This window comes from Semicossyphus pulcher, unplaced genomic scaffold (assembly GCF_022749685.1).
Source record: "Semicossyphus pulcher isolate SPU_LCO1_2020_fin unplaced genomic scaffold, fSemPul1.0.p SCAF_21, whole genome shotgun sequence".
NCBI lineage: Eukaryota > Metazoa > Chordata > Actinopteri > Labriformes > Labridae > Semicossyphus > Semicossyphus pulcher.
Window position 1 is genome coordinate 5,220,512 of NW_027211695.1, and position 19,563 is coordinate 5,240,074.

At 41.4% G+C, this 19,563-nt stretch overlaps 1 protein-coding gene across 4 annotated transcripts in view; it reads left to right on the forward strand.

The window, feature by feature from the left end:
* The first annotated feature begins 338 nt into the window (after positions 1-338).
* The window catches only part of LOC138600940 (RNA-binding protein with multiple splicing-like), a 44,154-nt gene continuing 24,929 nt past the window's right edge, over positions 339-19,563 (forward strand). For all 4 annotated transcript variants that reach the window (XM_069672496.1, XM_069672497.1, XM_069672498.1 and 1 more), the window contains exons 1-2: positions 339-771; positions 18,025-18,102. In XM_069672496.1, coding sequence (XP_069528597.1) covers positions 709-771; positions 18,025-18,102 — 141 coding nt within the window. In that variant the 5' untranslated portion in view covers positions 339-708. The remainder of the gene's footprint in view (positions 772-18,024; positions 18,103-19,563) is intronic.

The following is a 19,563-nucleotide window of genomic DNA, read 5'->3' on the forward strand; positions in this document are numbered from 1 at the left end:
GCTATTTTTGTACAAGGTTGGCATTAAAAGTAGCCATTTAAAGCAGCCAAATAAGAACACAGAAGGAGACATAATGTTTCCACATAAGCCTCAATGGATGCTCACCACAGTGTAATAATATTACAGGAATGTTGCAGTGACTAAAATAACATTCAGCTGGTCCAGAAGACGATTGGTGATAGGCACCAATTTTCCACTGCCACTCTCTCAGCACCTGATAAAACTTGTTAAAGCCCAGCAGACGGTGCATCCCACCCTTTACCCCACCCTAAACCCCTCCCTCCCTTCCTCCTACATCCCTCCCTCCCTCCCTCCTTCCCTCACGCGGAGATGAGGAGAGAAGTTTGCCTGCGGCGCAGTCCACTGAACATTTACTGTATTTCATTTGGGGAACAGCAACAAGAGCCTGCGGAGAAGCTTTCCAGGGAATGCTGAGGAATATCCGCCTGCACAGAAAACACCACTCACAGCTCACTTTTTCCTCTTTTTTAGAAAACATTACCCTGAGTTATCATTGATGTCGCCGAAGTAGAGGGAAGCTCCGGTCAGAAGGACAGCGGCCGCACGCGGACTGTTGTCTGTCGGGAGGGTGCTTTGAAATTTGGGGTCCTGGAGCAGAAGGACGGAGCCACACAGAAGCGAAAGACGAAAGAAGAGGAGGAAGAAGAAGACAGCCCACGTGAAGGTGAAAAAAGAGCCCGACTCAGGATGAATAGCAACAAAATCGAGAAGGAAAACGAGCAGAGTGAATTCACCAACCACGAAGAGGAGGTATGTATCCGCGCGCGAGCACCTATATACCTGTTCAAGTGCTGCTGTAGCAATTTGAATTTTAAACGCTCGGTACGTGACCCATAACGGCTTCTTCCCCTTCTTACGCTAGTTGCGTGTTTTTAACCACAATTTCCAACTTCTTTACCCATAGTATCGTTTACATTTTCTAATAGGATATTAAACTAGTTAATGGCTCCCTGCTTTTGCATTTTCTTGGCATAAAACCGAGTTTTACCTTGTTTAAGTCAATTAAAGTCTTGCTGCTATATTAGCCTATTATGACGGCTACATGTTGCACTCAAATATTTATTATCCGGGTTTCTTGCACTAAAATGTGCACCGGTCATATTTTTTACGTCATATTTTAGTCCACATAATCTCTCTTTTTATTTTTCTATATCTACATAACACTGTTGCTACTTTAAAGCTCCTGTGAGGAGTTTTTTGATGGTTATGAAACAGACTGTAATTAATTCCGATTACTCTATATGACCTACGAAAGCAAAAATCTTACTTCTTCTTACTTTTATATAGTATTAATGCCTTCTATTTAATGCCTGAAAGTGCTGACGGGGGCAGGTGTCAGACCTCACAGGAGCTTTAAGTTCATTAAAGCCTTGCTGCTATATTAGCCTGTTAGACTTACTACATGTTGCACTCACAACATTATCATTATCCGGGTTTCTTGCACTAAACGTTTTTGTCATATTTTAGTCCAGATAATCTTTCTTCTTGTTATTTTTCTAACCTACATTACACTATTGCTACTTTAAAGTTAAAGCTCCTGTGAGGAACTTTTGGTTTGTGTTGATTTTGGCGCCCCCTGTGGACAAAGCCGTACCTCTTATCTCTTTGCTGAGTTTGTCCTGTGATGCTTAAGTTTTTTACCAAAAAATCCTGCTTTCTTTAACAGTCAGATGCATCACTCACTTTAAATTTTTGCCCTGGGAAATGTAAACAGTTTCAGGCATTAAAAATAACAACATAGAAATAATCAATCTTGTCACTGTTGGTCTGGTTTGCTTTTGTAGGGCATACACAATAATCAGAATACATTTCCGTCCGTTTCATAACCATCAAAAAACTCCTCACTGGAGCTTTAATGTCAGCCACAAACCTTTCTTCCTTTTTAAATATTTGGCACTAAAACAGAAGAAAGGAAGGACTTGAACCACTACTAATTAGTTCCTGAATAACTCTGAAGCCAGGACTTTACAGTAGATAATGATAAGTTACTTTACAACAGCTACAACTTAAGTGCTGTTGTTTCTTGCTTACTGGAAATCAGAAGTTAAGGGAATTCAGTGCCAGGGGGCGAATTAGTGTTCAAATAGCTGCTGCTGCAACATGTGGGCAATAACTCTTTGTAACTCATACCCGCTGCACTACACTCGAGCAAGACTAGTTTCTCTATTTATATGACTTAATTACTTCTTAACACACCAGAATGATTTAATTTGTGTAAAAAAATAGTGAGGTAATCCATTTCTTCTCTAACACACCCCAGTTTTCCCCTCTTCTCCTCTGTAAACATTGCACAATCTACACCCCTAACATCTCATTCTTGGTAAATGAGTTTGTAGTTCTCATTGCATGAGGTGATTGTCTTTGGCGCGGAAGTATCTCTATGCAAACGACAGATTTGTTATTTTAGAGCTCCGCACATCCGCCGCCGAGTGATGTAAGAAAGGTACATCAGATTATATCACATATTTCTCTTGGAGCGATTCGATTAAGGCTCAGTGTTCTGTTCCGTTCGTCACTTTGTAACTGAATAGCCCAAACGCACACGGCCTCGTGTAACACCATATTTGGGTGCACTGCTGAGGTTAGATGGAGATGGAGTGAGTTAGTGGAGCACTTTACGGACGAGCTGCAGAGTGGGAAACAGACTTCTTTGGGTAGCTTGATGGAGGGTTTCGGTTTAAAGCGTGTGTATCAAATGTCTAGTTTTGCATGGATGAAGGTGTAAAATGTAAGTCGAGAAAAGTAGCAAGAATAGCTGTTTTATTTGCATCTTTTCTTGCAATTGTTTTTTTATTAACACAGGCGCATAACTTAAGAACACAATATTATTTTCACTCATTATAACATCTGACAGTGTTGTTTTAGAGCTGTTGCAATAAATCGATCACTCAACTTCAATTTGCTTTAAACTTAACCACTTTTTCTAATCAATTTATCGTTTTATTCTCTATTCATGCAGAAATCTCAAACATCTGATGATTCCAGTTTTACAAATGTGTAGATTTGCAGCTTTTTCTTTGTCTTATATGATAAAATATTTTTGGCTTAAAGACGGGCTGTCAGACAAAAAAAAGCAATGTATCTGGGAGGCTGTGATGAGCCTTTTCCACCCTTCCACAGACCTAATAGAGTAATGCTGAGACTAATTAGCAGTGAATGCAACAATAATCAAGATTTATAGAGAATCATCAGAAGTTGCATCTCTAATTTATATGACAAATAAATCTTTTAGCTAAATTAAGTTTGAAATTCAGCATCGTCCAAAAGCAGCAGCACCAGGCGAGACGAGTCGTTTCTTTCATTGTCTAAAAGGCAGACGCAGAGACAGAGAGAGTGATGGCCGGAGGAATCTAATGGCTGTAGAAATGTTTGGAAGCCACCCAGACTGGCGGGGAGTTAAATTTACTCGGGTGAATTAATGTAATGTTACAGAGCACCGCTTCATCTTATGGGTAATGATGTGTGTTTGCATTCAAGGAAGCAAGCAGCCAGTTGTAGGTAGACTTAACGCTTCTGCGCTCGCGGGCGGTTTTGCAGGCCGGTGTGCGTTCACAAAAATCACACACTTCGACTAAGATTAATTTGACTAATTCTCAAGTATGACTTGCACTTTTATAAGTATAAGAAAATAAGTAGAACTACTTCCTGGATGATTAAGTGACTAATTTCCAGCTTCGACCACATTTTCCCCTCCTGTGCGCAGATATTCACAATTATCACAGTAGCAGTTAGTGTAAAACACCAAACAGCACTAAAGCAACCATAAACTCTGACCTTATGAGAGGCAAAGTTTAACAACCTCTGGTGTGACTCTCACATGGTGAACACCACCAGGACCCCCCTCCCTCCCTCCCTCCTCCTCCTTTTCCCTCCTGCACAGTGTAGTATGTAACTCAATGGATCACTGATTCGCACCAGTAAAGCGCCGTAGCCGAGCTTGCCTGCTTCATTGCTCAACCATGATCACTGCAAACCAAAGCTTTGTGACGCTTAATGTAAACCAGAAGTAACCAAACATGGTGCTGTTGCAAGCGAGGCGAGGTATGCAGGTTTAAGCCCCCCCTCCAGCATCTAATCTTGCGAGCTGGTTTTGATAAGCGGTAGGCTATTATCAGGTGTTCTGGATGCTCTCATGCTGTGGCACTCAGCGGGCACCGGTGCAGCAGAGGTGACAGACTGGCTCTGACGTGGGGGATGTTTAAGATACGCTGCAGCCAGCTGTGGTTTCCACGCCTTGTATGGACAAGAGACCAGCAGGGGGGCCTTTAAGTAGATCAGATTTTCTGCAGCAAAAAGTGAATTTAAGAGAACACTTGCTACATTTTAGTAAAGTTTTTGCTGTGAAGAGTCAAGTGATGTATATTCGTGATGACGGAGGTGAGGTGACAAACTCCAGCCGTGTTTGTGTTATCAGGGAAGTAACGTGTCTTGACAGCGCATGCAGCGAAGAAGTTCAGCAAAAATGTATCATAGCAAGATTTTATTTACCAATTTTAGAGGCAAAATGATGAGCTGATTTATGGCTGAGCAAACATATTGAATGAGTTTGTTTTTATGCAAAACGAAACCTAATGGTGGAGAGAAAAACAAGCTATCACACAGTTTAGGAAATCAATGACTTTTTTTCTCTTATTTTACAACACACAATCAATCAAGCAGCAGATGAATCAATAATTACAATATTCATTAGTTATGGCCCATATTTTATTATTAATTACCGTAAAGTTTGGTGTATAAGATGCACTTTTAATACATTTTTTTCATCTAAAAAGTGGGCTGCGTCCAACATACGGTGCAACCAATATACCGGTATAAAGTGCAGAGAGTATTTCATTGTGTAGACGACGATGGCACTATAATCTAGCTACGTCACAGACATGCGCCGTCATGATCGCCAGTGCAGCCACCACCCTCACAACAATCAACGTTAACGTAGGCTGCTTGCACACTTGAATGTAATTTGTGTGTTTTAAATGAAATAGAAATTAGTTGAAATAGTGTTGAAAAAACCTTTTTCCCTGTGGGATACCCCAAAAAACAGACTCATATTCATGTTACGGTAATCATTTTACCCACCGATATCCCGGTGCGACCAATATGCCAGTATAAAATGTGTAGGGAGGTATTTTATGATGTTACGGTGTGTTATCCAGACGATAGCACTATAAGCTAGCTAATGCTACGTCACAGACATGTGCCGTCATCATCGCCAGTTCAGCCGCCCTTCCTCACAACATTTAACGTTAACGTAGGCTGCTAGCTACAGCACCTGTAGCTAGCAGGATTGCATACATGTTTTTATTAATAAATAGCTGTAGAAAACCTTTTTCCCTCTAGGATACCCCCCAAAAACAAACTGCGTCGTATATTCCAGATTTTACGGTAATCATTTTAATCACCTTTCAAACAAAGACTGTCAATGCTTTGCTCTTTTTAGCTTGTTAAATGTAACGATTTGCTGCTTTTTTCCTGTTTTATATCATTAAAAATGTATTTAAATTTATTTTGGACCAAGTTTCAGGGAAAACGATCAACTTTTACTTGCAAATTTATGCTTAGGGATACTGATACGGCCAGTTTCCTCTATTTTCTTCTTCTTAATCGACAGAAAATCAACAACAGAGTGTTTAAGCTGTTTTTAAATTAATCATGTATCTTTTTCAGATTATTTTTAGGCCTGTTTTGTGTTAATAGGTAACACATAGTAAAGAGAGGGACTGATGGAGTGAGGGCAGGCTGTACAGGTTGTGAGTACATGGAATGCATCATAGCAAACCAAGTCATCCGACTAAGCTTGACCTTTAACCTCTTTGCTGTCAATTTCCCACCAGCTAACTTGTGTTTATTTAAGTCGAGACCTGCCCGGCCTACTCTACCTTGGAGGTCTAACTTAAAACTGCACCTGATTTTTGACGAATGACTGAGCAAAGAGCATCTTAAAGACACAGTGCTGCTGCCATTATAGTCATATTCATAGTCAATCTGTCTGTCCTGGACTTGCGAGCAGGAGTTTGAAACTCGTAAAACATCTGTTGATTCTAGTTCCTGGCTGTCCATAAACATGTAAGTGGATCTTTACAAGCGCCCAAAGAGAAACAGAATATCACTCAAGCAGAGTTCAGCAAATGCGTGTGTCTCCCCGGGGTGTAATTGGATTGTGCTTGGCCGGCTTTGGGTATCCACCGGGTTCTCTCTTCAAATAGCGGGTCATGTGGCCGCCGTGACCTTTTCCGCTGGGGAGACGTAGGTGGGTGAGCGGTGCTGCCGGAGAAGCACGGCGAAGCGGAGGGTCCGTAACACACCGCTGTGGGCGCGTGTGTGGTCCGTACGTGTGCGCGTGTATCTATGAAAAGGGCACGAGGATATATTAACGATCTGTGACATGAAACGTTAACAGAGGGGAGCTTGGGGGGGAAAGGAGTGGACATGAGCGCACAAACGAGGGGGAAGATTTACTGTAGATTAAGACTATAAAATACTCTCAAAATAACACAGATATATCTTTAAATATACGCTATAAAAAGCTCCCATGCAGGCGCACGCACACTATAAAACCCGGCTCCTTCTATCCGTCTGATAGGTAGCAGTTTATTTATAAAAGCGCGCAGGGAATTGTCATCTTATCTTAGCCATTTGTCAGCTGCGCGACAAGAGGTATTTGAAAAGACAACAACAAGGCTTAGCGTCAGGAACGGCTGGCAAAGGATCCTGATGTGAGAAGAAAAGAAAGATATTTAAATATATATATCTGCTGCTATATATAAACTATTAAAAGTGACCACGATTGAGGAGTGAAGTCTCTCATATGTTTCCCTTTAAAAGGCCGCAGTTGTCATCCTTTGTAATTAATGATACGGTACACAAGCGAAAGAAGTGTGCCTAGACAGCGTCGGCCATCTTGTCTTGCTTTGTCATACTGTATTTATGTGCTTGTTCTGTCACCTCCACTTAATATGCTTACTCACAAGCTATAATTATCCGTCGTACAGCAGAGTATCTCTCTCTCGTCTCACTTTTTCAGACAATAACTCTTTAATTCATCCAATTTCTCCCTCTCTCTCTCCTGCTCCTTTTCTACACTTTTATCTCCCTTCCTCTCCGCTTCCTCCCCTCTCTCTTGCCCTTTTTCTTCCCTCTTTATCTTGTTCTCTAGCCGTTTCCTCCCTCGTTCCCTCCCTCCGCCCTGGCACTGTTTATAATTTGCCACTCTTCTTCTCCTCTTTCCTACCGCTCCCTCTCTCGCTCGCTCTCCTGCCCATTTAAGTCCCAGCAGACGGACTCCTTATCCCTTATCGGCCCATACGTTGAAAGCCTGACCCTGAGATATCTGAACAGAAGGACCATTTATGGTCACGGGAAGAGTCTAAAAGACAGGAGCGAGCCGGGCAGAACGGTAACCAGGAGAAGCTTGCACAACGGAGTGCCAACAGGCCTTTTGGCTGGCCAGCAAGAGTTAGCAAAACCAGGTCAAACGGCTCAAGATTAGCTTGAAAAGGTGGAACCAAAGTCATAAAAGGTTTGGATTAGCTTGTTCAACTCACTAACTAGAGCTAACTTCTTGTTTTGTTGTCTATTGTTTGACTGAAATGTTATACTTTACAGGAAGAGAAGATTAGCTTTCTCTGCTGTCAATCAAGTTCCCAGAAAAGTCCCTATTGTTCTTTATATGACTGACTTAACACGGAAATAATTAGCAGATTTATTGATTTGACAGATTGATTGACAGATTTATCTGCAAGTATTGATGTTTAAATAGTCATTTACATTCAGGGAAATAACATTAAAGGGGTGGTGTTATGTTGTAAGACATAATGTTACAATGTTGGATATCCAGACTAAACGTGAGTGAAGTAAAGGTAAAAGTATGTTGGAGTAATCCCCAGGCTTCTCAGCTCAGGGCTCAGTTTTTTCTGCACGCTGCACTTTGTGACGTTACAAAGTGCAGCCTCAGCAGGCTTCAAAGAGCTGGCCAATCAGAAGAAAGCGGGCTTGAAGAGGCGGGGTTTCTTAAAGGGACAGAGCTGACCGAGTCGTTTCAGGCAGAGGCTGTATGAGGGCCTGCACAGAGTTTATGCTAAGCTACTCCACAGGTATCAAAGAGTGAAATATAAAATTAGCATAATACCCCCCATTTAAAGCAAGACTATGTAACCTTTGCAGAAAGTCAGCCACTGTGACCATAAGAGACTATAACGGGGTTAAAATAGTACTAACATTTCGTAATGCATGTAAATCGGAAGTTAGCAAACATTTGCTAAAATTAGCGACATCAGCTAGCAGTCATACCTGACCATTTTAGGCTGTAGCTGCAAAACCACTATGTGTACGAAACTGGGCAAGTAGGCATTTTATTTTTTTAAATTCAATCTTTTAATTTGGAAGTGCCAGATTGTGTTATTTAAGTTCCTAGTCTTGCTTTTAAGGGGGGTTATTATACTAATTTCAAGCTTCATATTTCACTCTGTGATACCTGTGGAGTAGCTTAGCATAATTTACAGTTAAAAAAAACACACTGGTGCTCTGTGCAGGCCCTCATACCGCCTCTGCCTGAAACGATTCAGTCAACTCTGTCCCTTTAAGAAACCCCGCCCCTAAAAGCTTTCTTTTGTTTGGCTAGTCACAAATTGCGGTGTGTAGAAAAAACTGTGTGAAACCTGGCGTTCACAGCAGCCTGCAGACCGAGCTGAGAAGCCTGGGGATTACTCCAACATACTTTAACCTACAGATTTGAAACTTCACCCACGTTTAGTCTGGATATCCAACATCATAACATTATATATGTGTCTTAAAATGTGAAACAGCATAATACCCCCTCTTTAAACTGAAAACACATACTGAAAATAAAGTGTATTTTGCACTAAAAGTCAGCAAACATGTTGTTTAACAGATAATTACTGGCAATTTTAACAAGCCAGAAATGCTAATAGTTAGCTGGTCACAACTTTGCAAATTAGAGTACCTGTACAGCTGTTTTTTTCTATATAAGTATATTATTTAAATTGACAACATTTAGTTGAACAATTAGGCCATTTGAATATATCAATTTGTAACATTATATTAATCTTCAGCCTTAAAAACAGGGATCTTTAGGTGCTGTCACTTACACAATAAGGAACAGCTGCACATAATGGGACCATATTAGCAGGAGGCTTAAATTTCTTCATGCAGACACAAAGCATGACTGAGTATCTGCTGTTGTTTTTGTCTCCACTTGCACCGGACACTTTAACCCCCCTGCCCACCCAGCCTCTAAACCAAACAGTGTAAGGTGTCCACTCGGCCAGGCGGCAACAAAGGGAGTCCAGGAAAAGGCAGGGGCGGACTTGGCCGATTAGTTCACGTTAATGAGCGCTGAGGAATGTTAAGTCCATTCACCGGGAGTCATCAGATAAGAGAAAGGAAGAAGAGAGCAAACTGTGAAGGGCTTTTGACAAGGTCTAATCTGACAGCCGAGAAGTCGCTCTTTTCAACGATGCGTCATCTGAACAGCACCTTAAGGCTTCTTCTGCGGACGTCACACACGCTAATTTAAACATATGAGAGTTTCCAGGTTGCATTTACAACATCGGAAACTGTTACAGATGGAGGAAGGAAAGAGCAATAGAAGGAAAAAGGCAGTGAAGTGGGCGCTTGCTTGCCATCCCTAGGTCATTTGTTTTAAATGTCTTTTAAAGGTTAACCTGTTGGAACATTCACAGGCCTTCACTGAGCCGTAATTGTTGCTCGAAAGCACTTGAGGGAGAAGAAGAGAGGAAGAAAAACAAAGAAAGTTGAGTCGTGACGTTCGGAGTGTGCTCGACCTCACAGCCGACCTCTGACCTCGACAGAAACCCGCGACCTCCGACCCCGAATGTGAAACTTAACCCCGCGAACTTCGGCGATTAACAGACAAACGGAGTCATCCATTTACGGGGCGTTTGACACCTCTCGGGCTCTGCGGTATCTCACTCCTCACATTCTCCGACAGGGATGATGAAGGAAAAAAAAAAAAAAACCTGTGAGGATGACGGAGAGCGATGCCAACGCTGAGCGGTGACAACTCCGATAGCAGAGAGGAGTGTGGGAGTCTGTCAGTTAGGCTGTTTTTTAATAACGCGGCGCTCAACTGATGCAAGAAAACTCAACTTGCTCTGAGCTCACACAGGCTTATGGGTCGGCTTTGATTGTAGCTCGGTCGAACCAAAACTTGAGTGCAATAAAATATCTCTTCTATGCGGCTAATTGTAGCATCTCTGCATGCACAAACACGCAACAATAAGCTACTCTCTTTCAAGGCTTCAAGGTTAAAGCGGCGTCCTGCCACATCTGGGTCGAAGGCCCTCTTGTCTAATAACTTGGCTGGCGGACACACACACACACACACAGGAACACATAGTAATCATCTCACATCGCGCCAAGGTCGTGTCCCTCATTTCAGCCGGAATGAACGGTCAAAAAAGCACTCAATTAAAGCCGAGCAAATATCTGAGAAAGTCACACAGAGTATAATGAGGCATTTCAGGCAATAGGTGTTACAGATTTTATAAGTCTGCAGCGCACGCTGAATAGAAATGACACATGAATAAGCGGCCGGGGACATTAAATTAGACAAATCAAGCAGCTTTTTAGAACGGTTGACAAATTGCTTTCCATGCCGGAGAAGAATTAAAAATGTTTTAATGCGAGCTCGAGTCAGTTAGCGCTGCAGCTATCGAGCAGTTTAGCTGTCAACCCTGGCTTTGTTAATTAAAGCGACATGACATTTGATACTTTGGAAGACGGTTGGTTGAAGCTTTTTTTTTTACTTAACATGACTGTTAGGAGCGAAGCCAGAAACGGCGTCGTCCTGCAGCTGATATTTTTAGCATCGCATGTTGCTAAATTTATCACCCTTTGTTATGTTGCTCCTTCATCTGGCTCGTTGAAAGGATGTTTTCGGCTCATAAGAACTTCTGGGTCTGGTCGACTTTTCTGTCTGTAGTGTTGAACTTTCACACTTAACAGATGAGATCTCGGAAGACAGGGAAGAAATATGAGCAGTCAGACAGGCTTGAAACATTATACACAGCTTGTTCTCAGGCGGGTTTGAAACAAACTTTCAGGTCAAATTTATGTGACAAACAGATGCAGTCAAGTTATTACAGAAATGATGACGGGATGTTGTTTCTTTCCCTTTAAATGTTCTCTTTCAGTTTTACTTCGTAGTTTGGATAACCCATTGGCTTGTTTACAGCCTGAATAGTTGGGTTTCTTATCCTGCTGGGCTTCATTTGAGCAAGAACAATGTGTCCCCGCTTGGGAAAGAATTGGGTAATTAATTGATTCTTGGTCAATGACCTGTTTGAGTAACACTTCTAGTGTTTTTCAAGCAATAATGTCAACCATTCTGTACATATCAATGACTGTATATAAGGAGGGACGATGCGTTTCCATCTGCTCTCATTCTAGAAAAAAGAAGACAAAATACCCCCCGTGGCGGTCGCTGCCATCTTGCAATGGTGATGTAATTTGGAGCCAGAGCTGCGCAGTAGACATCATAGCCACTTCAGCTCTCCAAAACACAGACTTAACTTACTGTTAAAAAAACGGCAAAGGTCTGGCACGTCGGCGTATTTAACAGCAGAACCGTTCACATATATGTAAACTTCAATGACTGTAGTGATTGTTTTAGTTACGTCTCCTCTCGCCGTTCCTCCTCTACTCTTGCTAATCCGGAACAGATCGGCTGCAGGAGCCGGATTTGTCAACAGAGCTGTCAATCATCCTTTTTACAGCATCAAATAACTAATTAAAACTAAACTAACACTTGGACATAAATCAGCCTGATAAGAACTAACTGTGATGACAGAAATGTTTGAGAAAAATGTGTTTGCCGTGTGTTTTGATTTTACAGTTTGACTCATGTCCCATCTGTTAACATGGACGAGGCGGGCTTTATGAGCTGTACTGCAGGCACTTTTAGGGAGTTGTCATGTTGTCCATGTTTTGATACATGTAGAGCTGCAACGATGACTCAATCGAAAGAAAATTAATCTGCAATTATTTTGTTCATTGGTTGACGTTTCTGTATTTTTATGTCAAACTTTGCTGCTTTATCTTACTTTTTAAATGAAAAAGATTTTGGTTCTGATCATTTCGTTTGACGAAAGATGCAATTTGGAGACGTCACTCTGGAATCTGGGTATTTATGACTGTGTATTTTCCACAGACTAAATTGATTAATTAGCTGTAAAAATGATGAGCAGATTAATGCTAGAGAAAATAATCATGGTTAACATGTTCTCCAGTGGGAATATTGTCAGCTTTTCTAAGTCATTTTAAGATTTTTAACTGTTAAAAAAAGAAATTTCACAATAAAAGCATGGATGTAATTTTTCACTATTTTGCAACTTTTTTTGACCGACTTATTTTGGAGAATAATGAGGATAAAATGATGATAATAGTAATAAAATGTCCTATTTAAAGCAGTCCTAGTTGTAAAAATAAGACCCAAGTTATCCTTTGAGATAATACATCACTGTAGTTTTAAACAATGTTGTGAGTACAGACCCTTCACCCCTCCCTCTCCAGCCTTAGGATGTCACCCTTCAAGGTGCAATGATAGAGTATCAATAAGGTGATGACCTCATCCGGTGCTTGTGGAGTCAGGGATCTCTGATTAGAGGTGCATTGATCCCCTGGGACTCGCTGCAGAAGTGGCCTTAATAGGATCTGATGTTTTTTGGCCCGGGGCTCCGCGCTCTGCTGTGTGGCGCTGAGGCGTTGCCAGGGAACTGCGCTGGTAGCCGGCTGTGAGGTGCTCAGCTGGCTTGTGGTAGGTAGGGACTGCTGGTTTTGATCGAAGCCTGACTGCGTGTTGGTGTGCGAGCACGCCATAAATGGTCAATGATTCAAAGGCGCGTACCGGGCTACTCAGCACTATGGAAATGTAGGTATGTGACTCACAAAAGAAGCAATAAAACTGCTTCTAAAACGTAATAAAACAATAGAAGAGGGTTTGTCTTTATTTTTTATGAATCCGCTGAATCTCCTCAACCCCCGTCTTGACCTTCACTTTAGTTTACTGCATCGTGAAACTTTGATTCCTCACTTTAACAACTCTCTCTGCCTCTTTTTTGAGCTTGTCTCGGAGCGACATAAATAAAGGCTGATACTGTAATCAACAGCAGATGTCTGCCGGAGAGAGCCGATGACACATTTGCCTGTGAATCATCCCTCATCCAGCGTGTGCAGGCGGCTCCGCACCGGACACACGACGAAGCGATCATATATCACAACAGCTGACGTCAGGAAGTCTCAGGAATGAGGTTCAACACAGCCAAGAATGTCCCATTGTTCTGAGCATGTGGAGGACTCATTGTTATGTGTGTTTGCACATGCAGATCTCAAGTGTCTCTCAGAAGATAGGAGTTAAATCAAAGATGGGGTGTCAGATAACTTGGCATAGGAGAGTTTCCCTCTTAGATGTGCACCAACTTCCTCTTCGAGGTACTGCCACATAAATCTTATAAGAGAAGTTAGAGCTAATATATTTGCTATATACGGATTCTGATGATCAGAATGGGGGTTTATTGCCAAGTCGGTTTAAGCACATCAGGAATTTGTCTCTGTTTTTGGTGCATTACCGTGAACATGGAAATAGAATGAAAAATGGCATGCCAAGTAAACAGCAGTACTCCTACTGTGAGACAGTGTGCAATTAACAACTTTAATTTGAATAAAGCCAGACAACAAGACTTAAACTTAGCATGAAACGGCTAGCAGAGTGCTATTTGGTTCCACATAGTTACTTTTTTTCTTTAAGAACGGGAAGCTAGGCAGGGATTTATTTAGGGACAAGCCACATCTCTTATCTCTTTGCTGATTTTGCCCTGTAGATGCTTAAAGGAGAAATTCGCCCCTGTGAGCTCTATAATCAATAGAAGCAATAATATTTGAAATTGGCGCCGTAGCTGTGGAGAAAGTTGTACAAACAGCTCGTGGTTTCACCCATTCTACATTCCTACAACACCCAGAGTGCATTGTGCCCCTTCCTCTGAAAAGAACGGCATTGATCTCTGCAGGCAACGCTCAGAGCGGTACAGAATCCACAATATGACGAGAATATACCGGTGGATCGTCTAAAAAATCTTCAGGTCTGCAGTCTACATTTCAAACCTGACGGTTTTGAACGAGACATGACATCGGAGGCGGGCGTCCTAGATTGAGGAAGTGTAGTTTAGCAAGCTCTCTGGCCTCCGCCAGATGACACGTGTTACGTAGTCTGGCAGTTTTCCCAGGGCCCATTGGGGAAGTGGATAGCGTCCTCCAAAGGCAAAGGGCGAAATTGCATTTATTTTCCACCATAATGGCATTAGCTCCCCATAATAGCATGATAGGACTGAGGTTGAAAATCGGCCAACTGGCCCTTTAAGTGGTGATTTTTAAGAAAATGTCATCCTGCTTTCTTTAACAGTCATATGTATCACTCACTTTAAAATTTTACTCTGTAAAATGTAAACAAAGGCAGGGTGCAGTTAACCGCTTCCTCTGACACCTGCCCCCAGCCAGCAGTTTCAGGCATTACAAATAATTATATAGAAATAATCAATCTGTCGCTCTCATCTGGTTTGCTTTTGTTGCTCATATAGAGGCATCAGAATTAATTTCAGTCCGTTTCATAACCAGAAAAAAACGTATCACAGGAGCTTTAATGTGAGAACATTCAAATACAAATAAAGCAAAGACCTGCTAGCTAGCTCGTAAAGGTCGTGTGCGTCAAGGGAGGTGCATAAAAATGAAAGAAAGTGTTTCATTGGACGCTGAATAAGTATTCGCCCTTGAGTGCATTGTTTTTTGTTTACCAGGAAATTATGAACTCTAAAATATGAATACAAAATGAAAGACACTGTTTGGCAATCGAAGCATCTATCCATTTAAAATTTTGGCATGTTTTTGTGGTAGCTCAAACAAATGTTAACTCAAAGTGCAAAAAGGACAATGAAAAAAAAACTAGTCCCTGACGTGGTTGTCTTCTCTGTTTTAGTTTAAGCTCTTCTTCCATGTCTACCGCACGTTTTACCACCACTCTGTTAGCATTATCAGCCTCAGCAGCTGTCAGTGACTGCCCTTGCTCGTGTCTGATTGATACCATCCTGTTCGGACTCTTTGTTCCCGTGCGTCTCCATATAAGGAGCCCCCTCTAAAAGAGTTTATTTAAACAGAACTGCCAGAGACAGAGCCCAGTGACGGCTCCCGCGGGGGTTCAGCTCGCCTCAGATAAGATAAGATAAGAGGCGAAGGTGAGAAAGTCGCCGAGGTGAGATTTGTTGGCTGGATGGCCGGTTTGGCACTCTCCAGCCATCACTCGCCCAGTTGCTAAGCTCCTTTGTTTGTGTGTTGCTCTGCCTTTGGCATCGGTGGCGCGTATCGGGTTACATGTGGGAATGAGGTGTAGTGTTAGTTCAGCAGTTCCTTTGTCTCCTGAGTTGTGAATCTACTAGGTAATGAATCAGTGCACTTCAAATCTACTGCGTGTAATTCATACCTACGTTTTTATTCAAAATTCAGCCTTAAATTGAATCAGAATATTGAATAAATCAATTAGACCTCCAAAATCCATCGACGTGGGTGTGTACGGTGGAGTCAGTTGGATGCACACAGTCTTTCTCTTGTGCATTAAAGCAATTACTCTCTTGTACCAAGTCAGCTTCAATTAGGTGATAATTCAAGGTATGATGTGTGATTAGCGCCCGTTTCGCTAATAGAATTTCCCCATTATTTTCAGTGTAAAAAAAGGGAGGCTATTTCATTTTTGCATTATTTAGTAAAGCTCACAATTGGTTAAATCCAAGCTGTTGTGTAGAAGACAGAGAAATACATCCTGTGTTAACATTTCATTCCTGCTCTGGCTCTTTATTAAGAGCAGACACATCTACAATTACATGTAACAAACACAGCTTTCCTGTTTCGTCACCCCCAAAATGTAACCAGACCTGCATTTGTGAGCTGTGACAGGACGTCTCAGCACCTGTGTCTTTAGTGCAGCTATGTCTGTGTTGACTAAAGGTTGCCGTTGGTGCTAATGTGTCTCGTTTGTTGAAAGACCTCCTGCTGTTCACACATGCCTTTTTCAGACATGGCTGTTGATTGTGCTGTTTAAGCGGTGATTCTGTCGATGTGCAAAAATGTAGCACACATATTGAGCACTGAAAACAGGCTCTTTGCTACTTAACCTTGAAATTTCAATTTCATGGAGGAATAGTTAACAATAAAATACATTTATATCTTTAAATTATTTTAAGAGTTAGGTTAGAAAAGCAATACAACTCTTATGTGTGCCTTAAGGAGGAAGCTTGAGCTAGCAGCTGATTAGCTTAGGTTAGCACATACACACATAGCGCTAGCTCCCTGTAACATCCCCAGAAGTAATTTTATAATTTTATTTTAACAAGAGATATTGAAGATAGCTGTGTAACTTTTCTAACAGAGCCAGGTTACCTTTATCTTTTGCTAAGCTAATCCATTTCTGGCGCTGTGCTACTGCTAGGTGGCACGCCTCTTGAAGCAGGTCCCATCGTGTGTTTTTTTTTTTTCCCTAAATTTTGTAACTTGAAGTTTTAGCTTACTCTTACACCACAATTTCCCAGTTTGGAAAATGGGAGGTGCAAAAAGTAGCCATATTTAGTACAGAAAACCTTTTGCCTCTTAACCTTAAAATTTCCATTTCTTGGACGAATAGGAATTTTAGCATATAAATGTATTTTATTGTTGAGAGTTAGATTAGAAAACCAATACTACTCTTATGTGTGCCTTAAGTAGGAAGCTTGAGCTAGCAGCTGGTTAGCTTAGGTTAGCACATACACACATCGTGCTAGCGCCCTGTAACATCCCCAAAAGTAACTTTAACACTTTCATTTAAACGGAAGATATGTTGGACAACTGTTGAACTTTTCTTACAAAGTCAGGTTAGCTATTTTCCTGTTTCCATCTTTTGCTAAGCTAATCTGTTTATGGCACCGTGCTCGGTGGCAGCCTGTTGCAGCAGCTCCCATCATGTGTGTTGTTTTTTCTTAAATTTGGTAGCGTTATTATTTTTGTCAGTGTGTGTTTTTTCAAGTTTTAGTTTACCACAATTTTCAATAAAGTACCTCTATCTAAGCGAAGCTAACTGGCTGCTAGCTTATGCTTCATATTGAAAACATCATATATTAAGGATTTTCTTCTGTTTCTGTTCTGTTCTGTGCAAAATATTTAGACCTATATTTCCTTCTTTAGTCTTTACATCCTTCTTTGGTATTAGTGTCACATCACAAGTAAAATCTGTAGATGCTACATGCTAACAGTCTTCACTGTACACCCTAGCGTAGCAAGCTACATGGCAGACCTCAGCATACACAAAGGCCTTGACAATATGTTGCTGCTCTCTACATTTCAGTGCACAACATATTTGTTGTATACTCTCCAAAAGTTCCCAAACAGTAAACCCAAACTTTACGTGCACAACACCAGTCATTTTCTTCTCTATCAACACACATGATAATAACATAACTTTGCTGCCTGAAGAGACACTCTCATGTTACTCCCCCTGTGGTTTTTCCACCTTCTCTGCCTCGGTACCGACCACTACAATTAAAATTTCTTCTACCCCACTCTCTCTGCTAACGTATACATTATAATTCCCCAGCAATGCCAGCTCGAGTTGCAAGTTGAAAAGTTCAAATGTAAAACAGAGGCCAGAGCTGTGAGGGAGGATTGCCATAAAACACAGCGGGCTGTAGATTACACAGGAGAACACAATACACTCACTGTAGAAAAGGTGTGTGTGATAGGGAGTGTGGGTGTGTGTTTGCGGCACTGAAACACATCCATATCAGTGTTTGAAAAGTCTATCTTTTAGTGTAAGGCAACCCGGAGAGCTATTTAACTCGTGTTCTGTGTCCCTTTCCTCATTACCTCATCTGTTACTGTCATGTATGCAAAGTAGCTATTAATATCTACTGGAGGTTAATGAAAAATACATGATCTCTTTCTTGTCTTCCTCAGGTCCGAACGCTATTTGTCAGCGGGCTTCCACTGGATATTAAGCCGCGGGAGCTCTATCTCCTGTTCAGACCATTTAAGGTATGTTTGTATGTTTTAACTGATGGGCTGCAGCTATTCTTAGCAGCTTTTTCTTTCCAGCAGTCAATGGGACCTCCATTAATGGTGATGAAATAAACGGCAATGGAAACTCTCCCGCGAGGTTCAAGTGTCTGTGTTCCTAAAGCCGAGTTTCAATCACATCTTGATCCATGAGAAGCTTATATGTGTGTGTGTGTGTGTGTGCGGTCATGGAAAAATGGCTGGCTGCCCTGCAGTACAAAAACAAAGCTATTTGCTTCACCTCAGAAACTTCACTTTGTCACACAAAGAGCGGTAGAGTTTAGCTCAGGTGAATGCGTGTGGATGCTGCAAGCCTTTTGGACCGTCGCCCTTGAATAATGCACCCTAATGGGGCAGCAGCAGCAGCACAGTTAAAGTGAATAATGGGGCGATTGCTTTGCATCCATCTCTACCTTGTACTCTAAGTAGATGCTTTATTACATGAGCGTTAAAGCAGTAAATCTGGATTAATCAGGTAGGACATAAAATCTGTACATATGGTCTTCACAAGAGCTCTGTGACTCGTGAAACAACCAGCTTGAACTCTGCGATAGATTGAGACTCTGTTGGTGATGTCATTCAAGTATCGAAATTGTGTCGCGAATAAAAAAGATCCGACATGTTTTTTAATCAGATTTAGTTAAATACGCACACAAATATTGATGTCATGTACATTATTTCTTTACATGTGTTTGAATCGGTTATTTGTTCATTCTTTTAGTTTCAAGATTAAGGCTTATTTCTATAAGCAGCATTTAGAGGCGATTAATTAAATACAAGCTCAGATTCTACATTGGTATTTCCTGTGTTTATTGCAGTGTCTTCAAGTGCTCCCTAACATCTGTATAATTTAAAGATTAGCTATTAGGGGTTTTATTTTACATCAATTTAAACTGGATTATGCAATCAATAATGTCCCACGGCCGCATTGCAGCTGCCCCCTGCTGCCCCGAGTGTAAAACTACATTTTACAGCGTATGTAACATAATGACATCATCAATAAATATGTAACAAAATGATGTAAATGGTTGAAAAAATAATCAAACTTCAGTCTTTTGCATCATTTTGTTACATGGCAGTGGATAGAGTCGGAGATTAGGGAAGAGGGATGACATGCAGCAAGGGGGCGAGGGTCGTGAGTTGAACCCGGGGCTGCTGCGTCATCTATACATGGGACGTGCACTTTAACCGCTGAGCTAAACTAGCACCCTGCTTTATTTTGTAAAGAGTAAAGGCGTTACGGGCGCTGGTTTAGTTTAGCCGGTAGAGCAGGCACCCTTTGCTGCTGACCGCCTGTTGTCACCTAGTTTATTCTTACGTGTAATTACGTCATCAATGAACAAACAACAATGATACCGAATATGGAAGTCTTACCTTTTTGGGCTGCAAAAGAAGAATTCAGGTTGTAGCTATTATAGTTGTTTTTATGTTAGATCAATT